This window comes from Falco peregrinus, chromosome Z (assembly GCF_023634155.1).
Source record: "Falco peregrinus isolate bFalPer1 chromosome Z, bFalPer1.pri, whole genome shotgun sequence".
Lineage (NCBI taxonomy): Eukaryota > Metazoa > Chordata > Aves > Falconiformes > Falconidae > Falco > Falco peregrinus.
Window position 1 is genome coordinate 11,775,752 of NC_073739.1, and position 23,641 is coordinate 11,799,392.

General features: G+C 43.4%; 1 protein-coding gene across 3 annotated transcripts in view; it reads left to right on the top strand.

Annotated features, from left to right (window-relative positions):
* ECPAS (Ecm29 proteasome adaptor and scaffold) overlaps nt 1-23,486 on the top strand; it is a 71,280-nt gene extending 47,794 nt beyond the window's left edge. For all 3 annotated transcript variants that reach the window (XM_055790193.1, XM_055790192.1, XM_027789313.2), the window contains exons 27-49: nt 674-788; nt 1,726-1,791; nt 2,045-2,162; nt 4,048-4,215; nt 5,117-5,196; nt 5,972-6,077; nt 7,386-7,433; nt 8,461-8,582; nt 9,689-9,839; nt 10,614-10,679; nt 12,351-12,440; nt 12,944-13,010; nt 13,739-13,830; nt 13,920-13,986; nt 14,218-14,409; nt 15,355-15,563; nt 16,042-16,085; nt 16,640-16,832; nt 17,459-17,603; nt 18,263-18,368; nt 18,521-18,609; nt 19,747-19,818; nt 20,640-23,486. In XM_055790193.1, the coding sequence (XP_055646168.1) occupies nt 674-788; nt 1,726-1,791; nt 2,045-2,162; nt 4,048-4,215; nt 5,117-5,196; nt 5,972-6,077; nt 7,386-7,433; nt 8,461-8,582; nt 9,689-9,839; nt 10,614-10,679; nt 12,351-12,440; nt 12,944-13,010; nt 13,739-13,830; nt 13,920-13,986; nt 14,218-14,409; nt 15,355-15,563; nt 16,042-16,085; nt 16,640-16,832; nt 17,459-17,603; nt 18,263-18,368; nt 18,521-18,609; nt 19,747-19,818; nt 20,640-20,779 (2,546 nt within the window). In that variant the 3' untranslated portion in view covers nt 20,780-23,486. The remainder of the gene's footprint in view (nt 1-673; nt 789-1,725; nt 1,792-2,044; nt 2,163-4,047; nt 4,216-5,116; nt 5,197-5,971; nt 6,078-7,385; nt 7,434-8,460; nt 8,583-9,688; nt 9,840-10,613; nt 10,680-12,350; nt 12,441-12,943; nt 13,011-13,738; nt 13,831-13,919; nt 13,987-14,217; nt 14,410-15,354; nt 15,564-16,041; nt 16,086-16,639; nt 16,833-17,458; nt 17,604-18,262; nt 18,369-18,520; nt 18,610-19,746; nt 19,819-20,639) is intronic.
* Nucleotides 23,487-23,641: the final 155 nt, after the last annotated feature.

Consider the following 23,641-nt stretch of genomic DNA (forward strand, 5'->3'; position numbering starts at 1 on the left):
GTCAGTCAGCATTAAAAGGTGACTGTAGCAACATCCTATTTCTGATGTAATAGGAATGATTTCTTTTCTAGACATCACATGTAGTCATGAGAAGCACAGCTTTTTTCTGTTCTTTGCTAACCATGCACAAATCTTTTTCTGCATTTGCCCTTTCAGACTGCAATGACAGAAGCTGTTCAGTGGTGCTGCTTCTGGACTGCTTTGAGCAGCAGGATGCATAACAGAGTTCTGCATGGACAGGAACTCTAAGCCATCTTTAAGCTACCGGATTTTGGCTGGTAGTTCTCCCCATTGCAGCTGGTGGAAAGGGTGGCATGTGGCAGCCTATCCAAAGCTCACTGAAGTTGAAGAGAGTATTACTATTAACTCTGCTGGACTTCAGGGGCCAGCAGTGTGTCAGAATACTTAGGGCTCTTGGAACTATCTCCGCTATTTTAAAACCTGCACTGACAATATTAATATGAAGGTGTCACCTGGAATGATGGCGGTATGCTTTCAAAACAAATAGCTGTTTCAGAATTCAAAGCTGGTGTCTTGCCAGACTAGATCTTGTCTGAAACAGAGAGTTGTGAACTGCAGCACAGAGATCTTTTGGTTGGGACTTATTTTTGAAATTTGTATGTTACTTTATAACATGCTTGTATTTAATTTTACTTTGTAAAATTTCTTGCAGAGCTTAGTCAAGATGTTGCTTCAAAAGGTCTTGGACTGATATATGAACTAGGAAGTGAACAGGATCAGCAAGAGCTAGTCACCACACTTGTTGATACACTTATGACTGGGAAAAGGTACAGTGAGGGAGTACTCTGAGCTATGTGTCTGATGGCAACAAAAGTGTACCTCTCTTGCGTGTGGAAAGAGATGTCTTGTGGCCAGGGGCAAGCCAATATGTGTATATTCCCAGTGGGTAAACTGGGACATTTCTTAATTCAGCTTAGTTTGTAGTAACTGAAATTGCTCTGATTTTGTTTCATTCAACAAAGCTTCAAAATAATGGTTCTTTCCTGTTCAAGCAGTTCAGATCAGTTGGGGTTGGGTTAGATTTCCTACTTGCTGCATTGTGTAATTGCAAAAGACAATGGCCACTTGCAGCAACTCTGCACAGTGTGAATGTTGCAGAAGCAGGGACTTGCTTGTGCCTGAAATGTACCTTTTGCCGAGGAATTCTTGTTTAATAGTTGCTTGTCTGCTTCACTGCAAACAATGCTGGTCCTGCAGGACTCCTGGCTAGTAATTATGTTCATGGGTGCTGGAAATGTTCTTCTAACAGCCTACTCCTGTCTAATCTTGTATGAGTATGGCCACTGTGAATGACAAAAACCTAGGCTGGGAGTATGGGCATCCAGCGACGGTAAACTGAAAGAGATTAGATGAATGGAAATTGGATTTTTTTCATTTTGAAGTAGAGAATTGCAAACCATTATATGGGTTGTGTGTGAGCAGAAATAAAAAGCCATCCTTTCACGTTTTGACTTTTTACCTTTTGACTGCACAGCAGAACCTTCACTTTCTGCAGCATCTCCTTAATATTACACATGATACAGGTTAATGAGATTCCTTGCAGCTTGTGTGGTTTCACACCTATATGTTTTTTGTGGGATTTGACCTGAAGGAATGGGAAATTACTGAGTTAATAAAGCAAACCAAATTAACTTTCCGTTCTGTAGTGTGGTCCATTCAGGGGTAGAGTTTGGTAAAGCTAATTCTGGACCTCTTTTCTACCAGAGCCAAACATGAGATGACTGGAGAAACTGTGGTGTTTCAGGGCGGCCTGAGCAAAACCCCAGATGGGTAAGTTTACTGGCAGTCTCAGTGACAGACGCACAATCAGTGCTGAAAGAGTATTCCCTTGCTTATAAAACGGCTTCCTGAGCTTTTTGTTCCTTCTTGTTCTTTAAGTTACCGTTAACTATTTTCTTGTGATACAGATAGGGTATTCATTTATCTCTGTCTGCTTTAGTCTGTGGTTTGACTATAGTTTTAGCTATTATGGCACTTGTGTAGCTAAACATAGTGACACTGATCTCACTTCTGTTTTCCAAAGTCAAGGCCTGTCTACCTACAAGGAGCTTTGTTCTCTGGCTAGTGATCTCAATCAACCAGACCTGGTGTACAAATTCATGAACCTGGCCAACCATCATGCCATGTGGAATTCTCGGAAGGTAATTTGCTGCTTTCATACCACTTCCATTCCCACCATGAACTCTGGAAACAATAACTGCATTTCTCTAGCTCTGGTTATGGGATCTGTGGGTAACTGCTTGTGAAGGCTTTGATGTTAGGTTCAATGGAAATTTATCAGCCTGAAAAACAGATTTAGGATTGCTTGAAATTCTTACAACAAAACATTGGTATCGTAGGGTTCATATCATTCTACATTACTCTCTGAATCAACTGTGATCCTTTCCGTTTACTTTTGAGTGTGCTTAGAGGCCAGGTCTTGACATGTTCAAACAGCGAGGTAATATTTTCAAAACAGGATGAGTTTTCAGATGCTAGAGAAGGTGACTTTTGTTATGTAAAAAGGCAGAGCAAAAAGTATTCAGCAACAAGTTTAGGAACTTGTTGCTAAGCCAGTTGACAATATACCAGTTAAATCACTGCTGCCAGAAGTACCCGTTTTTAACTGGGTCTTGGTATTTTAAAGCTACTAGGAACTCTAGCAAAGCCAAAATAGTACGGGATCCACATCCTGCCAAAAAAAGTCACATCATAAATTTGAAGATTCAGGTGTACTTCTCAGAGCTTAACTTGGGAACTTGTTCACTGGCTTTAGATAAGCATGGAAAACTGGTTGTGACCCTGGGAGCAGGCAGAGCACCTTTTGAGTGCTTTCATGCAGAAGAACCAAGTAGCTGCACCTACTATACTGCACCTTTCACACTCTTTCCTCCTTGCTACCTGAGATTTTAAGTCTGGCAACACCACCTAATGCAAAAAACAAGCCCCAGCATTAAGTTTCATCCAGAGTGTGACAAATCAGCATGCTTCTCAAGACTTCCCACTCTTTGCCTGGGAACTGAGAAGGACAGGAGCATGGTTAGGTTCCTGACCCTTGTGGAATTGCAGCAGTCAGGATGAGTCAAGAAAATCCACTCAGCAACTGTAGGTTGAGCTTTAGCATTTCAGGAATTTTCAGAATCATGCAAGTTGAAAGGGGCATCTGGAAGTCTCTGCTCCAAGCCTCCACACAAGAGCTAGGCAGAGCAGGCCTTTCAGGGCCTTGCAGATGATGCCTCCCTTTTCCTTCTATTTTCTGCAGCCTCTTGCTCATCACAGCAGTGGTCCTAACTGAGAGTGTCTTTATTAGTCTTCCTTTTCTAGACTAACCCAGACAGCACATCCCTGTACTGTGAAATCCCTAGCATGGGGTTTTGAGTGGCAGCTTTTGACACTGACATGAAGTCATTAAAGGCTGTCACTGCACTACAATTTCTTACTGGGCTGTCCTCCCAAATCCCAAGGGACTTCACAGGCAAGCATCAGTTCCACTGTGTTACAATTGACAGTGGGATTGACAGTGTTGGAGAAGGAAAAGAGTATGGAAGAGTACTTGCGTTTAAAAGTAAATATGAACAGATGCAAAATGATAATCCACAGAAGTTTCAGGTTGTAGAGGTAAGGTAAAGTTGTCTTAGCTTCTCAGTTCCTAAGTTGTTCTAAATACAGCAGAGTTGTAGGGAAGCAGTGGCCCACCCTCACCAGTTTTACGGAGAAAGAATCTTTCAGAAGAGTATATTCAAGTCTTGATAGTTTTAATTCTTCACCACCACTTTTGCAAAGGGAGTCAATCAGTATCTTGAAATGAAGGTTGAAGAGAAAGAAGTTTTGAAGTATTATGTTTGCTGAGTGTGTTTGTATGCTTGAGAACACTGTGGTACTGTAGTGCTGATGGGTGGACGTAATTCTGGTACCATTCTAGCCCTTTTGGTTTAGTCTAAATCTAAACTGTATCAATCAACTTTGCCACTGACTGGTGTGCTCAGGTGCAGTAACTGAGTGAGTGATTAGATTGTTTCAAAAAATACTCCTTTGTCATCATTTCAGGGAGCAGCTTTTGGTTTCAATGTGATAGCTGCCAAGGCTGGAGAACAGTTAGCTCCATTTTTACCCCAGCTTCTTCCCCGGCTCTACCGTTACCAGTTTGACCCCAACCTGGGCATTCGACAGGCAATGACCAGTATTTGGAATGCCTTGGTCATGGACAAGTCAATGGTGAGTGAACAGCAAAGTGCATAGCGGTGGGTTTGCTGCTAGCCAGCAGCATCTCAAAGATCCTTGTGGGACGGTTGCATCTTGTGAAAGGAGGGGCTGTGCAGGAAGGGGGGAAGTATTGTCCTACAGAGAAAGAGGTGCTTGAATCCATGTGTGAGCTGGGGTGTGTGCACAGGTTTTGTACTGCCCCTTACATGTGAAAGCATATCGCAGACCTTGTTTGTACAGCCAGTGTTAAGAGTTCATGGTTTACTTTACTTTAAGGGAGTCTTTCCACCCTTTGATATTGCTTTGACATTGCTTATGAGAAGCTCTTCAGGAATCCTTGTGGCCTAAGATGTGCTTCCTAGAGCAAGAGCATCTTAAGTATGGTTCCTCAGTTTTTAAGTGGGAGGAAACCCATGGGAAGAAGCTGTTCCATCAGTCTGAGGGAAATTTCTCCTAGACAAATTTCAGAAATAAGTGATTTTTGTGAGGTGGCCTTGCTTTTGCTGTGAAAGGCCTGGAACTGGGTTTGCGGATCTTTTCTCCTAGCAAAGCTGATCTTAGGATGAAGTCATCTGCTCTGGTACCTCATCAGAGTGCAGCTGCTTCTCCTGTAAATGTGTGTTTTGTGCTGCTTCTAAACAGTTCAGCTGGGAAAGAACTCTTTTCTGGTCATCTATGTCACAGCATTAAGCCCTGAAGCAGTGCAGAGAAAGTGTCTAAAGCAAAGTCAGAGTAAGTTTGCATTGGGTAAGCTCTGGCAAGCATTAGTTCACCTGCTGTGACTGAAGGCAGTTGTGTTGTCCAAAAGGATTTTTTTTTTCTTCTACCCCACCCCCTGCCCCCCACCCAAAATACAGAATGAGGATGCATGACCCATGTTTGTTTCATGATTTTTCCTTTTTTTTAATAATAGGTTGATAAGTACATCAAGGAAATTCTTGAGGATTTGATCAGTAACCTAACCAGCAGTCTGTGGAGGATCAGGGAATCCAGGTATTGCTAGGAAAAGTAACAGATTTTTCTTCAGACTTTCTTTTCTCTTTTTCACCATAAACTTGTTAACCTGAAGAAGTTGAGGGGGGGAAGAGAACACATCCTTTCATCAGGATAGAGCCCAGTCTTGTAGTCTGCACTTGAAATGTGGTACAATCTTGAAGCTGTTTGCTTCGTTGAGCCTGAATTTTTTTTTTTTGCATGTAGCCTGAGCATGATACTAAACAACATTCTCTGAAGGAGGAGATTTGTGGTTGCAAAGTTCTTGCATATTCTTGGACCTGAAATATTGCTTAATGTTAGAAAATCTTGGCAGTCTGGCTAAATACATACTTGGCAGCAGGATGCCAGTTGGTATAGTATTTTTAATAAAGCTTTTCGTTTATAGTGGTTTGTAGTTACGCTGTATTGGAAACTTCCATTTTAGTTTCAGTTCTAGACTTTAGACCATTTTGTTTTGTTCTTATCCTATACTTACAAAAAAGAAATCGGGAACAATTTTGTAACTGGAATGTTTGCATAGGCTGCTGTGGTGAAGATTGCTTTCTCACTTGCTGTCACCTGTTTCAGATTTCACCTGACTGGCTAAACATCTTTTTTCCTCTGCTAAAGGAGATGTTCTTATGACAGAGTAGGTTGAGGATTTGAGGAAAATAAGGAATGTGAAATATTCTAGGGTTTTTTTTAACCACTTGCTTACATTTATAAATGTATCTATATACACCTATATCAAATAAGTACACCATATGAAAGAAAGAAAATTCCTTGTTTGCAGCTGTCTGGCACTGAATGACTTGCTAAGAGGAAGACCTTTGGATGACATCATAGACAAGCTTCCAGAGATCTGGGAAATCCTATTCAGAGTGCAAGATGACATTAAGGTAATGGAACTGACAATTGAACAGGAATCTTCAACAGAAAATACAGTGATCAAGCTCTGAGGTGTTTAAAGAGAGATTCTGTGAGAAGTAAAGTTGAAGCCAGTGGGAATTTTGGGTATTAATCAGACTAGAAATTGAAAGCCTCTTGCAGTTAAAATCTCCATGCCACATTGGGAATTATTTGTATATGTTTCTCACATTTTTAAGTGTTGGTTTTCATTTGTACCGTGTTTATTCTTGATGGTTCAGCATTTTTCGTGAATATACAAGAATTCCTAAGTATTTGCTTAACTCTAAAGTTTAGAAACACTTATTTTGGGCTGCTTGTGTGCTTAAATATCTTGCATATACAAAGTCAGAATTGTCAGGTCTTTCCAAGCTGCATTTTTGCTGAATCCAGACTTCCCTGGTCAAGCTTAAGCAAAAGCTGAGCTGTTTTCCAAAGTGTACTGTGTACCAGGAAGTTGCTTCCATACTAGTAGATTTAGTGTGTTCAGAAATGTGCCTGGGAACTGGAACCAACTGAGCAGTTTTTCCTTAGGCTGTATTAGCCTGCAGAACAGAGCAACCACCTGCAGACTGCCTTTTGGGAAGGGGTTAATTCCTGAATTTTACTTGAAATTGTTTGGGAAAGTGTACTTGTGGCAGGCCAGATTTTTTCCAAGAACACCCTAAGACATTACCAGTCCAGGTGATTGTGTTTCAGTACCCAGTAACTGCTATCTAGCTGTATTGGTAGATACAGCTTAATTCATCAATACAGGTAAAGAGTCTAATTGGTGGTGGTGTCATGTGCCACCAGAGCTGCACTGATTTTACTGTTTACTTTTAGTCCCATCTTTCTCTAGTCCTAGACATTCAGTTCACTAAAGCATCACTAAGCAACAGGCATTATACTGAGGAGTGGGTAAAGCAAACCCAGGGCATGGTATACTGCTTTTTGCAGAGGAAAGTTCCATTGTTTTCTGGGGGTTTGTTTTGGGTTTTTGATATTTGTTTGGCTTTTTTTGTGGTTTTTTTGTTGGTGTGTCCTTTTGTTTTGAAAAGGACAACCAATAAAATATTATCACAGGCACAAATGTGAACAGAAGCTCAGAGAACCTGGCAGTGTCAGGCAGGTTTGTTTATGTATTTGACTAGACCAGATACTCCAATGGACCAAAGCAAAAATTTCTTTGAAAGGTATCATATTAAGTATTGGCCATGAATATAACCTTGTCAGTACTAGTGTTATACTTACCAGTTAATATGAATCATTCTACAGAAGATTTAAAAATAGCAACAATGGATTGTTGATTTCTTTTTTAGGAGACTGTGCGAAAGGCAGCAGAACTAGCCCTAAAAACTTTAAGCAAGGTAAAACACTAATTTTGTCATTTGAGCGGGGAGATGTGTGTGTTTTTGATGTCAGGTAATCGTTCACTACCATATCTGCAGGACTGACCTGTTCACCATGGACTGTTGTCTGGAAAAGATCTGTAGTACAAGGAGGGGTTGTGATAAACAGGGCAGCCCCCTTGAAAGCAATCATAATAGCTTGACCACATACTGCTCTTTACTTTTGTTGATGCTGGTGAAGTTCTGCTGCTTGAGGGTAGTGCAATGTTAAGTTCTATACAACCGAAGGAGGGATATAATGAACTGGGGTGCTGGTTTTTTTTTCCCCCGATGTCCTTTTTTTTTTCCCAGTTGGGGGTGGGATTTAAGAAAACTTCCTGTAACTTCTAACAGTTGATCAAGCTCAACTGATCTAGTTGACTAAGTTATGGAACCTCACTGCTGTGAAACAAAGTGATCTGACTGGACTTCACTTACCAGTGCTGTTACTAACACAAGATTCTTTGGGTGTAGTACACATACCGCTTAATACTGTGTCTGGTATTCCTCTCAAAAAGTCTTATTAGTGGAAATGGAAATAGGTCTTAAGAGCTGTCTTTAAAATCACAGCCTTCACAGTGCATGCAGCATGACATTTCAATGGCAAAAATTGTGATCTGGTCCAAAAATTTTGTTGCAATTGCAGAATCTGTTCTGAACTGAGACTTGCTGCTCTGCCTCACGTAATGATTGAATCCGTGTGGCTGAGATAGGCTGTCCCTCAACTGAGAGGTCCTTTGGTCCTTCTCTTCATCCAGATGCAGACCAAGGCCTGCTAGGGTCTGAATTTTTGTCTTTTCTGGAAGCTGACCATAGCTGAAACTCCTTTCAGGGATGTGGCTTAGGGCTTAAGTACCTCCTGGAGAGGATAATGAAGGTGTTAACAGAGCCTGGGTTTGGCTGTGAGCAGCTGCTCCTGTCTTCTGTCTGACAGAGAATGTGCTTTAATGTAATTTGAGCAGGGGGTTTGTATATAACTGCAACACTGATTCTCACCTGTCCCCAGGTCTGTGTGAAAATGTGTGATCCCTCTAAAGGAGCAGCAGGTCAGAAGACGATAGCTGTATTGCTCCCTTGCCTCCTAGGCAAAGGAATAGTAAGCACAGTTGCTGAAGTCCGATCTCTCAGGTTAGTTTTGCATCATGTGTGTTGCCTGGGAGTTGTGTCATGATTTGTCCCCGGGAGACCCAGCTTGTTCACTTGAGTTGCAGAAAGTTCTTTGTGTTTGAAGTGACATATCTCTCCCCAAAACAGCTTTCCTGCTGAGTCCTCTTCTCAGAGAGTTCAAACCCCCCGCCCTGGGAACTCTGCCTATTTTTTGGGAGTATCTGGCCTCTCTGCAAAAGCCCAGATTGAGTTTCCAGCAGGAAGTTGTTTTCTGATTTGCTGTGCATGAAGCTGTCCTTCAGGACTAGCATACCTCACCTGCCTGTAAACAGAAAATCCCACCATAGTTCTTGAAACTGCCAGGTCTTACTTCATGACTGGTTGTGAGTAAGGACAGTTCACACCCCAGAGGTGGCTGCCTTTAGTCTCACTGTTCATATACATTTTATGTCTTGTAACCATTGGATGTCCCTTAATGTGTTGGGACTTGTCACTGTAACCCTGTTTATTCCTTCATTTGCTTGAAGGACAGAAAAGCTGGAAAATTCAGACCTGGAGTGTAGCTGATGTTTGCGAAAAAATAATTTTATTTTATTGAACATGATTATCCAGGAAGGTTAGAAAGCTTCTAACAAATTATAGTGAATATTCCTTGAATTTTTCATCCCTTTTGAAGATCTGAAAACCCTTCGTCAAAATGAAGCCTGAGAGATGTGGTCAGTCTGAAGCTGACAAGTGAGATTTGAACAGATGATTGTAGTATTTTTCTTGGGCAGAAACAATGGATGCCTCTGGGGTGACTGTGCCCAGAGCTTTTTTAAAACATGAAGATGGGTTATTTCTTCCTGTGTCTGTCTATAGTACTGCCTCTTTGCCCATTCTCTTTGTGATACCCTGGCCAAAGTAAACAGCCTCTGTGCAAAGCGTAGCATCAGTTGGAAGCTCAGAGCTAGGGTATGATTTTGCTTAAGCAGAGAAGTACACAGATTTGTGTTTGCAGGTAGATTCATCTTGGTGTATCTCAGGTTTGGATTGGCCTTGTTGGTACTGGATTACAGTACACCAGAGAGGTTTTTCAGCTAAGTCTGTGTGCTTCTCTGTTGACCTTCCTTTTGATCTTTTTCCAGCATTAACACTCTTGTGAAGATCAGTAAAAGTGCTGGGTCTATGCTGAAACCTCATGCACCAAAACTTATCCCAGCCCTGCTGGAATCCTTGAGTGTGCTGGAGCCTCAGGTCCTTAATTATTTGAGTCTTTGTGCAACAGATCAGGAGAAGGTAAGTGCAATTATAATGAGAAAGTACCATCAGAACAAAAATAACAAAGATTTAAGCTTCATTCAGTGAACAGAAAAATAGCAGATTTGGTTGAGAGGTGTTCAAAGATGCAGAGAGAAGTAGCTAGTAAGTTATTAAAAAAAGTTTCATCATTGGAATATGACTGGATAAATGTGGGGATTTTTTTAAGAGTTAGGGCTGGTTTTTTATTGACTAGACCACCACATATTTCAGAAATTGAAGAGCAATCTTAGTAAGACCCGTTGTTAAATGTCAACACCATATACAACTGTGAAACAGGTGAAGAGAGTCTCTAATAATTATCTGCAGTATACCTGTACTGTCAAACCTTTCTGGTTTACACAGGGGGATAACTGCAAAGCTCACAACACAAGTTAGAAGGTGTGCCATAGTACTGTGGGCTGGAGGTGGACGTTGTCAGCACGGTGTCCATTAATCTGTCTCAAAGAAACTTATTAATCAGTAGTGGTCTTCTAGGAAAGTGACTGAAACCCACTGTTCAGAAGCAAATATAGCTAATTTCATTGTGGGGAGGGACTCCATCTTCTGCAAACTCAGTCCTTTGCCAATGAGAAAGGAGTGACCAGCAGGTCAGAGAGGAAATTTTCCTCCCCCCCTCCCCTGTGTGCATCAGGAATGGATTTTGGGTTGAATACGTGAGGTGGTAACTTACAGATTATGTCCTTTTTGCTGTTTTTATGTTGAGTTTACACTTGGTTTTGGTTTTTTCCTTTTTTTTTTCCTTTTTTTTAGGCTGCAATGGATAGTGCCAGACTTAGTGCTGTCAAGTCATCTCCTATGATGGAAACCATTAACATGGTAAGTACTTGATTCAGAAGGGTTCCAGTGTAAGGTATGTTGTAGGAGATGAATCGAAGTGGGAACTTTACAGAATACTTCTTCAGGGTTCATTTTATCATCACATTTCCATGGAGATGTCCACCTTCTTTTTCACGTTCTGACTTCCTTCATCCTGTCACCACAACTTACTCCTCAGATCAGTTGTGAATAACCTTGGCTCCATTTGGAGTTGGAGGGATTATTTCTCCACCTCAAGACCTGTCTGCTCTGATAAAGAAGGCATACTGCAAGCACTGTCAGGAGCTGGTGTTTGGCACCATAGTTTCCTGCTGCTGGAGGAGGAGTTGCTGATGCACAGACACTGTGCTGTAGGGTCTGTCTTGGCAGAGCGCTCTGCCCTCTGTAAGAGCCTGTCCCTTCCCAAAGAAAACTCACTTTTCTGCTCAGGCACTGCACACAGCGAGGCGCATGTGAGCAGGCTGGGTGTGTGAGCATTGAGCTTTAGGAGAAGCATAGCCACCAGAGCTATTCTTTCTTTCTTGTGCTTATGGAAAATTATCAACAGCAAGCCTTCTTGTACATAGCAGCATGTGGAGCTGTGTTCTGGTGTCAGGTGGAGTGCTCTCTATAAATAGTGTGTAAAGCAGCTAGGAATGGAAGGCTCCATGAAAAAGCGTACTCACTACCGCGCATCAGGCTGCAGCAGCTGCTGCTGTCCCTCCTCCCAGGCCATGCCTTGCCTCTGCCAGACCTGCAGGAGGTGGCTGTGCTTCCTGGAGGAGAAGAGAAACAGGACGGAGTAGCATGAAGATGTCCTGGCTTATGAGCAACATTCTCTCTATTCCTGTATATTCTGGGGCTGGCTGGGAGATTATATGATATAATCTTCCCTTCCCCATATATATATATATGTAAAAAATATATCATAAATATATATATATCTCATAAATATATAATCAATATATAATGATCTAATTCTCTTCACCATACCAGTGCAGGAGGGGGAAGTGACAGATGATAGGACTTCTGAAGCTAGGAGAGGCTTACCTTCAGTTTGTTTGTGACACTTGAATTTGCAAGGATGGATCTCCCCCTACCCCTACAGCAGCACTTCACAGAGTGCTGGTAACATGAGGCTTTCTGTTTCACCCAGTGGTATTTTATTCATTGGAGATTAGAAACAATACCAGTAACATCCTTTTTGTACCTTTATGTCATTTATACCGCTTGTTTGTCTTGAGTTGTTCAAAAACTGTCTTGACTAGTTTAATTTCATTGTCTCATTTGGATGTGTTAATGCTTCAGGGTTTCAGGAAGTTGGGGAAATACTGGCTTTTGTCCTTGGACATGCACACCTTTGCATCTCTTTACTTCCCCAGAAGGAGTTCTTGCTGGTGTGTTGCTTTCAGAACAGTTGGAGTGCAGGAGGATGTCATTTCCAGCAAATGATAATTTTAGCGGGGTCAGCTCACCACAGGAGTGGGACCGGAGAATCTGTATGTGGTGCTTTTTTCCCACCATGCAGCAAACTTGCATGACTCACCTGAAGAGACCAGCCTGCAGAACTGAGGCATGCCTCAGCTGGAAGTAGATCAGCTTACGTCAACTACCATTACCTTTCTTACTTACTTTCTTGCTTTCTTTCTGTCTTTCTTTCTTCCCCCCACCCTATCCCTTGCCTTTCTCTAGGGCTTGCAGTATTTGGATGTGTCTGTCCTGGGTGAGCTGGTTCCTCGGCTGTGTGAACTGATCAAAAGTGGAGTAGGCCTTGGCACAAAGGTATGTCTGTGACTTTAATAGTCTATTTGGAAATGGAGACGGAACACAGAGCAGTGTCAATGTAAATATGGTTCTTTTGACTGTCTCTTTTAAAGTGACAGCTTGGGCTCATTCATACTGGAGTCATACTTGTGATTTTCTGAACGTGTGCTGCCTTAACCTCCCCTGTTAGCCACAATATGGCTCTTGGGCTCAGTGACACTTCAGTGGGGAAGGCTGCCCTTGATAGCTGTAAGTCTTTGAGAACCATCTATCCTGAGTGTGGGTCCCGGTAACTTTTTCGCTTCCTAATTCAATTCTTGTTACTCATTTGTTACAGACTGGTTTTCTGCTTCTGCCCTTGGCTCCTGGGATATCGGGGCAGAGGCTAGGTGGGCCTAGATCATGTCATACAAGTGCATGTAGCCCCGCAGCAAGTATTGACAGTAATAGCCAGGGGCTAATATTCTTGTATGTTACCTTTTTGTTTCCCTCCCCCCCCCCCCCGCCCCGCAATCTTCCAGGGAGGCTGTGCCAGTGTAATTGTGTCATTAACCACACAGTGTCCTCAGGACTTAACACCTTATTCAGGTAAGGTTTGTTTCTAGTGTTAGGTTTTAATAGTGCTTTTTGTTGATGTTCTGTAGGTAGTATTTCCTCCCTGTTGGCCCTTGATTTTATCACAGGAATGATCTTTAGATGCATATTTTCCTTGGAGAGCTGTTTGAAGTTGTCTTGTCCGTATAAGACTGGCATGCTAGGGGGTAGGTCCAGGGGCTGTTACATACCTCATCAGGGTGGAAGAGGCAGAGGAAGGAGTTGAGGGAATTCAATAACACCCAGCAAGAACAGGCAGAAATATCGCTAGACTCCCTTGGAGCGGGCTAACAATGCCTGTGTCAGTGCAGTGCTGTCCATAAGCACTTGTTCCTTGAACTGGAGCTATGGGAGGAACAGAAACAGGGACGTCTCTTCCCTGTGTCTCAGTCTTCTCTTTACAATTTACTGTGATTTGATAGTAGAAAGAAGGTCACCTTTCTGTTGCAAGATAGAAATAAAGCTGAAAGCATGATTAGCTGGGGTGCTTCCTTTCAGGAATATGAGCAGTCATGGTGTGCAGGCTGAGGCTGGCAAAACGCTAGCCTCCACTGAGGCTTGCTGTGTTGTGCTATGCACTTGTTTAAACGTAAGGACCCCACAAGTATGTGACAAGTAAGAAGGCATAAAATCAGGCAATCTAATGAAATGCAGGCTGTTGTAATTCTTGCCACAGCAATGAAAACATGATACTTCTGATAAAGCAAAGTCTCTTCCAACAGGCAAACTTATGAGTGCTTTACTTACTGGCCTGACTGATCGCAACAGCGTGGTACAGAAGTCTTTTGCCTTTGCTATGGGGCATCTAGTCCGGGTGAGTAGGGGGTTGAGATTGTTTTAGGTTTTTTGTTGTTGGTGTTTTTTTGAAGTTTTTGAGTGAATTGAGTCTCTTCCCTGTTACAGACTTCCAGGGACAGTAGCACTGAGAAGCTGCTGCACAAACTCAGCAGTTGGTACATGGAGAAGGAAGGTATGTTGCTTTGGGGGCGTTCAGCTACAGAATACAGTGCAGAAAAAGTTCCTGTTGATAGCAGAAGCTAGTAAAGAAACATTGCTATATTGTGGTGCTTGGTTTCACTGGCTAATTCCCACGTATTGTTATATAATACACTGCATTTCTTTGCTTCTCAAGAGGCAGACCAAGCTGTTGAAGGCAAATCCTGCTTCCCAGTCATAATGTGTGATTGTTTTGCTCCTTCAGAGCCAGTGTACAGAACAGGCTGTGCTTTAACTGTGCATGCAATGGGACGCTACAGTCCAGACGTAGTGAAGAACCATGCCAAACATGTGCTGCCATTGGCTTTTCTTGGCATGCATGAGTTTCCTGATGAAGAGAAAGGAGACAAAGAGAATTCTACTCTGTGGACTGAAGTTTGGCAGGAAAATGTACCTGGTAAGTTGTGCTGAGTGCTGAAAGCTTTCTGGGAAGCAGGGAGGGAGAAATACCATGCTTTCTGGAAATCCATTTTGGAAATAGAGTTCTCATGGTAAAAAATTTGGGAAGCTTGTTTACATTTTCTTCCTTGCTAAAGATATCCTGTGTGAGTTTTGGCACGCTAGCTTCTTTACGAGTATTTAAAATAATAACGGGGGTGTTAATAGCTGGGGATACACAGACACAGTCAGAAGTATTTTAAGACTGTGAGGTACTGAATGCCACTGTAGTGGCCATGATTGTGGTGCAGATAGCTGGACATCTTTGGAAATCTTTATGCAAGCCTTTATGGGCTGCTGTACACTCTGAAGTTACTGGGGACTTTGGCCTTGGTTTCTGTGGAGATCTCTCTGATGCCTGTGTCTTTAACTTCAGTGAATGAGTCTGCTGTAGAAGGGCTATTTTGCCATGCTGTCTGTCTGTAGAGGAAAATCTGCATGCATGGTGAAATGGTTTTGCTGGCTCCTTCTCTGACCTGATTTTGGATCTGGTCCCTCAGTGACGAGATCACTTTTCTGGAACTTCAGAAAGGAGCTGCAAAAAGTTTTACTGGTGACCTGTTCTCGTTAAAAAAAAACCCAAACAAACAACCCCACAAATTATATTCCTTATAAACAGGCTAACACAATGTCTGGTGTCTGCCATATGGAAGGACTGAGATGAGCTCTTGGTTAGATGTATGCTAAAGATTTTCTTTGGAAGCACCTGGGAAACAGAACCAAATCAGCCTGAGAGGAATTCTTAACCCCTTTGCCTGAAGTAGGCCATGCTGATACGTTTCATAGCCAAAATAAAAAAAGATAAATCTGTAATTGCTTTTTCTTTTTGCCTCTTTTTTTAAATAAGATCAGATTTTTGTTGGGTTTGTGGCAGCATTATGGTGTTTCTCTGTTTGCCACACAGGTACTCAGGGTGGCATCAGGCTGTATATGCAGGAGTTGATAGCCATTACCCAGAAGGCTCTGCAGTCCCAGTCCTGGAAGATGAAAGCCCAGGGAGCAGCTGCCATGGCATCAATTGCCAAACAGACAGGCTCCCTTGTACCGCCACATCTGGGAATAGTTATCTCTGCCCTGCTGCAAGGCCTGCCAGGGAGAACCTGGACTGGGAAGGTAAAAAAAGAGACTGGCACCTCGTGGATCACAGTGAACAGCAGCACACCGCCCTTGGGCCAGGAAATGCGATGTTCTGTGCTGCAGAGCAGCATGTGTAGGAAGTCTGCCTTATGCCCTGCATTTAGCAGATATAAAAATGACATGGAGGATAAGTAGATAGAGTTCATGTGGCTTTAGTCGTTGAGTTCCTGCTTAGATTACTTGCATTGCACCATATTCTAGCCTTGAGGGGTACTAGCTTGTGCTGCACAGGGGTGCTGCAAGGCTCCTTTCCGCTGCCAGTTTACTGCAGATGGAAAGCCAAGTCCACTACAGCAGAAGTGGTAAGAGCCAGACATCACTTCTCTAGGCTGGTGTCATAGGCATATTTCCCCACTACCTCTCACAGCAGAGTACAAAGGTTTTGCTTGTACAGCAGGACTGTGCCATTTGTCTGTGTAGCATTTCTCAGTGCTATCTGTTTTACTTGTTGCAGGAGGAGCTGTTAAAGGCCATTGCCAGTGTCGTCTCTGCATGCAAGTAAGTGTCTTGAAAGAGGCGGTAGTCTCAGAAAGTGACATCTCAAAGAAGGAGGTTGTTGCACAATGTTGTTGCCTGTCTGGTGTTAGGGAGACTGAAAAGCACCATGCTGACCTTGTATCGGCATGTGAGGAGTCTCTCTCCATTCTGCTTGTCAACATGTGGGTCACTGGTGAGAGCTGGGAGGGGCAAGCGATGCTTCTGACAGACCTGCAGAGGTAACGTAGGGCAAGGAAGAGGGTGCTGAGAGGCCAGAATTGCAAAGAAAGAAGAGCCTAAGGGGAAGGATGGACACCTTAAAGGGGAAAAGATAGGAAGAGGTAAATAGAAGAGTGAGGGGGAAAGTACGTCGGAAACATATGAGGGAAGACAGGAAAGAAACAGGGAGAACAGACAGGGTAAGAGCGAAGAAGAGCATGGGAGTGTAACTTCTGCTGTAACTGTTGGTAGGAAGCCCTGTGCCTGGACACAGGAATTACCTCCTGTCTGGGAGAGGAGTGGTGTTTGGGAAGGGATTAATGTGGGTCTGACAGTTTCTGTGTGCCGTGTTTCAGTGCAGAGCTGCAGAAGTCAGTGCCTGGCCAGCCCACTGTCAATGATATTGTCCAGGCTGTCCTGAAAGAATGTCGGAAAGAGAATCTAAAGTATAAGATGGTGGCATTGCGCTGTGTGGCTGGGGTGCTGCAGGCAACGAACGAAGACCGGTTCCAGGAGCTGGCAGAGATCATCTTTCCCATGATAAAGAAGGTGACGGTTCAGTTTCTTGAGTTTGCCCTCTTTCGGTGCAAAAGACCCAAGCGGTGACAGTCCATCTGATGCTGGACACATGCCAGGTTTCTGCCCAGGAGGCTGCTGGTGTGAGGGATACCCCACACTCAGCTAGATCCCTGGTGCAACTGAAAGACTGTTTGTGAGCCCCATCAGGGCTTGTACCTGTGCTGCCCAAATTCTGAACTGGCCCAACTGTTCTCTAGGCAGAGCCCTTCCTCTGATGTACAGTGCTGCTCTGATACAGCATTGGAAGTTATTTCCTGGCTGCTCTACAGGCAGCAAGAGACTTGTAGGAAGCTGTGTTAGGGTGCTTCTGTTTAGTATCAGTAGTGCTTCACAGCTCTGCAAGTGGGACTGGTATAGCACAGGCAATATAGCTTGGGTGCAAGGCCAGAGAGCCTACCGTGCACTTCTGCAGGCTGCCAGCAGCGCCAGAGCTGCCGGTGGCTGTGGGGAGCCTGTGCTGCATCTGTGTGGAGGCACCAAGAGGTTACAGGACTGGTGGGCACAGAGTGCAAGGGAAGACTGAAATGCACTGAAGTGTGTGGCTAGCCTGCCATCCTCCTTCTGTCAATCATACTGCCCCCCCGTGGTCTCTGCAGAACTCTCTGGAGAGCATGGGCTTGAGTTTACCAAAGCATGATGAAGAGGATGAGGACATGAGGGAGAAGGAGCTGCAGATGGAGTACGTGATCTGTGCCTTCGAGACCCTGGGCAAAGCTTGGCCAAGGAGCCCAGAGACACAGCGTAAGTCAGCTAATGGTGTGCGAAGCAAATTTTCTCAGCTCAAACTGTTTCCTCTTAAAATTAAGAAGGGAAGGAGGGAGGGACCTGGAGATGGTGTGAGGAGTAAGGAAGATTTTGAGGAGCTGCAGGTTCTTGCTGCCTGCAGCTTGCAAGATCTTCAGTGAGAAAGTTGCCTCAACATCTTTCCCACGGAGTAGCCCATCCTTGGGGAACTTGCTTTAATGTCTTAAATTCACTTCACCAAACTGTTCTGAGTGTATGGAGACATGCAGAATGCCTGAGGTGGCTTGCTTAGTCAAAAGCAGCCTAGTTTTGCTGCTCACATTTATGTCTGCATTAAAGCTGTTAGAAGGTGGAGGAACTGGGTATTCTGGGGGAAAATAAAACAACCACCAACACCAAAAAAACAAATATGTTGCTTTTATTAGCATGCCAGAATGTGTAATGCAGCTGTTTATCTTCCAGTGGTTGTAAGGAGAGTGTTGATGTGATGGAGACTTTCAGAGTCCCTCATTGCAGGATGTTGACTTGGTCATATGCAGTGACTAGCTTGATGTCACTTGGAGGAGGAGCACAAGGAACACCTGGGAGACAGAACAGGAAGTGTTTCCCTTTGCCTTTCCCCACAGTAACACAATTACATTCTTATTTTTCTGTAGGTTGCTATCGCCAAGAGTTTTGCAAGTTAATGTGTGACCGTCTGAAACTCAGCACATGGAAAGTGCAGCTTGGAGTGCTACAAGCCATGAATATATACTTTCAAGGGTAATTCTCCTTTCTGCAATCCACTTTGTGTCTTTTCTTTGTTGCTTCAAACTGTTTAATGAAATTGAAGATGACGCTGGATTCTCTTGAGGAAGTCAAGCTGACTTCTGCCCGTGATACAGCATGTCTGACAGAGTTTCTGTATTTGGCAGGCTTATGCTGTTTGAGGAGGAGCAGTCAGACCCTGTGGCTTTGACAGAAATACTGTTGGAAACTTGTTCGTCTATCACACATTCTTTAGGTAAATGGACTTTTCCTGGTTTGTGGTTGATAATTAATTGCTCATTAATACATTCCTCCTGCGGGGGTTGGCTGGTATAGGGAGTGCAGCATAAGCATAAGCTCTCAGAGATGACATTTTGCTTTTCCTTGCACTGCACTGTGGTTATTCCGGTGTTGCAGTAGCTGTTCAGGACAGTACTGTGCAGGGTGCTGTGCACAGAGAAGTAAATTGGTGTGGTGCAAAAGAGTTCTGAAAGGGGAAGGAGAGGCAGACAGCAAACTGCAACCTCTCAGGTATGCAAATTGGAAGCATGGTAATTTTCAGAATGCAGAAGATGGACCCCACCTAATCCAGCTGTTACTGATTTAATGAATCACAAGCTTTCTGCTCCAGTTCGGACTTCTTGGATACATATGCATTGGAAAGACTCAAAATTTTCTCAGACAGCTAGCGCATGAAGCTCCGAGGCTTTGAGGCAGTTTGTGTTCTTCCTGGGCCAAGTGCCCATGGGGCTGTAAATGCTGCCATGTAATGCTGACGGTTGTGGGGCTCTTCATTACTTTGGTAGTGTTTCTGCTTGTCCTGTGACTGTAACAGTGTCCCAAGTCTCCTCATACCCACATGTGGCTACCAATCCAGAGACCCCTTTGGAGAAAGCTTCTTTGTAGCTATGAGTCCTCCTGGAATGAGACTCTAAGCAAGATTTTACCTCAGGAGACCAAATAACTTTTTGTGTCAAGCTTGTGCTTCTTGGCATAGAGTACCCTCACTTAATGGTACTTGTTAAAATTTGGATGGTTTATAGCCATTACAACTCACCAGAAGAACAGGCTGTTAGCGCACAAGTTGTGTGTCATCACGCTGCAGCTAGGCCAGCATTGTTCCCTTTCAACCCATGCAAGCACTGCAGTAGAGGCAGAGGAGACGCACAAGGTTTAGCTGACTCATCAGCCTCTAGTTGGTCACTTGCTGCCATTCAGCTGTGTCTAACTGGGGAGCAGTGCAGACTGCCGGCACAAATGAGCTTCAGTGAGCTGTGCTGACAGGAGTGGTCTGGAGACTACGGTGGTGACTGCTCTTTGTACAGTTAATGTGCCTTTGGTTCTCAGTGTGGTTGTGGGTTTTTTTTGTTTGTTTGTTTTTTAAATCCCTCAGAAAACAAAAGTTACACGTCCATAAGAACAGAAGCTTTGTCTGTGATACAGCTGCTGCTCACCAGACTGCAAGGTGAGACTTTTTGCTTGCCACCTGGGAGAGCCTCTTGTTTGGTAAAGAAGGCACTTGGCTGTGTGGCCTGGAGCCCTGGAGAGATGGTGTTACCTTCTGCTTGCAGCACTGGGTGGTTTTAGGGTGGTTGGGACTTGGAGTTCTGTGCTTGGTGACTCTGGAAACTTGGTTTGAAGTACCTGTGGATAAACTCAAGGTCTGAAGTACTGTTGGATACTCCTTGGGTGAGGAAAACATCCAGCAAGGAGGGTCCCAGGGAGAGCACACAGGACTGAGCGTGTAGTCAGATTCTGCTCTGTGTGCGAGCTCCGCAGAAGGGAGAGCTGCTGTCTGTGCAGAAGAGTAGTTTCTACCCTTTCAGTGCCAAGTTTAGTTCCTCATTCTTTAGGATTTAAACCTCATGGAACTTGAGAGAATTAGTCTAGTTAGGTCTCAAGGTCATGCATTTCCGCAGTCGTTCTGTGGTAAACGTTTCCTTTGGATTTCTGTTACGCTTTTCATGTTTCCTGTATTCCAGCAAAAATCTTACACTACATGGAGCTATTGTGAAATGGGAAACATTTGGGTTTTCAGGCCCTTGTTTTCACATTACAGTCCTAAGACAGTAAGCCTAGTCTGAACAGACCTGACTCCCTGTGCAGGAGGCAGCACCGTGCACCCAAGCGTCCAGTTGAATTTGCCTGCTCCTAGAAGAGCAGCGTGGACTGCAGGTGAAATGCTGAAGCAGTCACTCTTTCAGCCTGTCTGGGGATGGAGATGGCCTTTTGGGTTTTTTTGGCATTCTGGTATTTATGTCAAGTGTCTTATCTGTCTCTACACAGAAGCTCAACAGTGGGAAAGCCTGACACCAGAAAGCAGAGAGCACCTCATTCATTCGTTGTCTACAATGGCATCAGACAGCAGACCCGAGCTACAAGAGAAGGCATTTATATTGAAGAAAACACTTGAAAAGCTTGACTAAGTTGTAAAACACAAAGTGCCATGTAAAACAAAAAGAAAAAGTGCAGTGGTCTGAAAACCAAGTGGAAAAATGAAGATTATTCTGTAGCATGCATCATTCCTGGCCAAAATAGAAAATGCCTTATTCTTTTCCCCATTAATGTTGGTTTTACTCTTTTAAGCTGATGGTTAGTTCTTTTATCAGTAAATACCTCTAACAATCTGCCCTAGAATGTTTATAAATGTGCAACATAAAAAATGTTGAGGGCAAGATGCTTTTTTTTTCTTTACATCGGCAAAAGAATGTTACTCGGATCCCCTTTGTACTTCAAAGGAATTGTTGAAAAATGACCAGCACAGGAAGTGAAAAGCATATTTGATTTTCACTTATGTCATGTGTTACCTGGTGTCTGAACAGTAAATCTTCAGGACTCTGCAGCAGAGCTAGTGCTTTTATCTTTAGAGAATGAAATGCTTTCCCTGATGAAGCCTGTGTTAAACTTCTGTGGCTTCCCAGGGGCAGGGTTTCCTCTGATACCCACCACTGCTTCTCCTGCATGCTCCTCCCTTGCAGCCCGTTGTCTGTGAGTTATGAAAGGCAGAGTACTGTTAACTTCACTCCTTCCTCCTTCTCTGACCTCAACATGGATTGACCGAGACTATGCCTCCCCCAGCTAGCAACCTCGGCCTCCCAAACTTAAATGAGAATTTTTTTCCTGAAAGGATGCACAAGAGAGCACTTTACTGAGCTGTGTGGGACAAAGTTGGGCCTAGTTGGTACCCAGGCAGAACACTGCTCTTCTCAAAATTGTTTTGCATGGACACTCCTCAGCTGCAGGAAGAAAAAAAAAAAAGAAAAAGAAAAAAAAAAAGGAGAACAATCTTTTCTAGATATGTTTTTGAAGAGTGTTTGAAGTTTCCAATGACATGTCTTTCTAATAGTGGTAATGTTTTATTCCCTTCCTGTTCGTAACCCTGTTCTTGCTTTGGAAACCTGTAATGATTTAAACTTGTCGGTATTTGTAAGAAACTGAATCACCTGTCATTTCTCAGCAGCCCAAGTCATGCTGGTTTCTCAGAAATACTTTTTTATTTGCACTTAAGAAGAAAGATCATACCTGCATTAATGTGGAGTAAAATTGCTATATGATGATGTGGCCATGCTGCCTGTTTCCTTTTTGCCCTCCTCAGATAAAAGACAAACCTGACCACTATAGCAACAGACTTTTAACAGTGTAAAGTATAGCACTGCACCATAATCTGACCAGTATGTGTACAGCTTTTGGGGATAAATGCTTTGCTGATGGTGAAATACAATCATTAGTGTGGGCAATGGCTTTCAGCATAGGAAGGCTTGTTTCTTTTCTTACAGTCTGCAGCTCCTTCCAGATGCGATCTGTCAGGGAGAGGACTGCTCAGATAACATCACGTTTCCTCCATGCCCATTTATTCAAAATCAGGTATGCAGTACCTACTTTTCCCTCAGGTGCCATTTCCCATTCAGTGTTTTCTGGTACTGTAACAATCTCGTCATCTTGACTTGCTCTCCATGGGAAGGGAGGAATGTAATTTGTGCACACCTGTTAAGAACACGTCAGCAAGAAATGGGCAGAGCTGTCCCACTGTGGCTCTCCTGTAGCAGAAACCTCAGCGAGCACTATTGCATTGTACACTAGAACTGGTCAGTGGGCAACTCCTTGGTGCTTGGGAGCTGGTGCTATAACGTTTTGATTTACACTTTGTTGCAGGGAGCTGCTCTTTCTTTATGTGTAGTTTGAACTATTGAGCACAGTGTATGTTTTAAAATTTTACTGGGCAAATCACCCTGCAGTATCTTTAAAAATTTGCTTACCATGACAGTGTCATGAGTGCTCCTTTTTTTTTTGTTTTAGATGAGTATTACCAGTTATGCTTTGCTGTAGCAGTTCATTGTCTGACTTGGTTTTTTTTCGTATTGGTGAGTGACAGTAACAGAAAAGCAAGAGCCTCCATGTCTCTGGTAATCTGAGTTTTCACTGTGGACTGGAGTAATCAGAGGCAATGCCTAACACGGTCAGATGACCGCAAGTAGAATAACTGTAATTGCTATCAATAGCAACCTGAATTTCTGTATTGGGGATTTACACTAGAGGGAAGAGCATATTCTAGGAACTCTACAAACAGCTGGATTAACATCTCTGGCTAAGAGTGTTAGGAAGGTTAGAGATGGTATAACACTTTCTGAGTCACAAAGCAATATGTCTTTCTCGTGATTACAGAACAGATTCAGAGCTCCTCTCTAAAGCACGTGCCTATACACAAAACCTACCTGTACAAAAGTTAATTCAGTCAGAGGTTTGATTTCTACCCCCCTCACATTTGTAAACTTGACAGGATTTAAGAAAAAAAAATAAATAATGAATAGATGTGGCCTTCCTAGAGTTTTTCCTCTAAATGTGATTGCACTATGTAAAACACACTGTACTTTGCCCAGTGCGGGCATTTCTTGTGCTGCTGCAATGCTTTGTATACCTGGAGTGCAGTGCGCAGACTTGACTCTAGCACTCACATTCTGACTTACAAGCTGTTGCTTAAATGGATGTATATTGAGAAAAGTTTTCTAACGTTGCAAGATCTCCATCAAATTCACTGCAATCTGTGCTGTCAAAAGTATGTGAATGGTCTGACTGAAAGAAAAACCCTCTTGCTTACCAAAAAGGTAAAACTAAATAAAAGCTGCATGACCTGTTCTTTGAAGTGACTGGTAGTGGTTTTTTCTCCCACTGCAAGTGTTTTACAGTATTCAAGTGGAGCACTGGGCCATCCCAACTGTGGGTATCAGCTGTCCGGGCAGAATGCATGTGCTGCGGACTGCAACACCTGGTTAGGAGGAACTGTGTCAGGT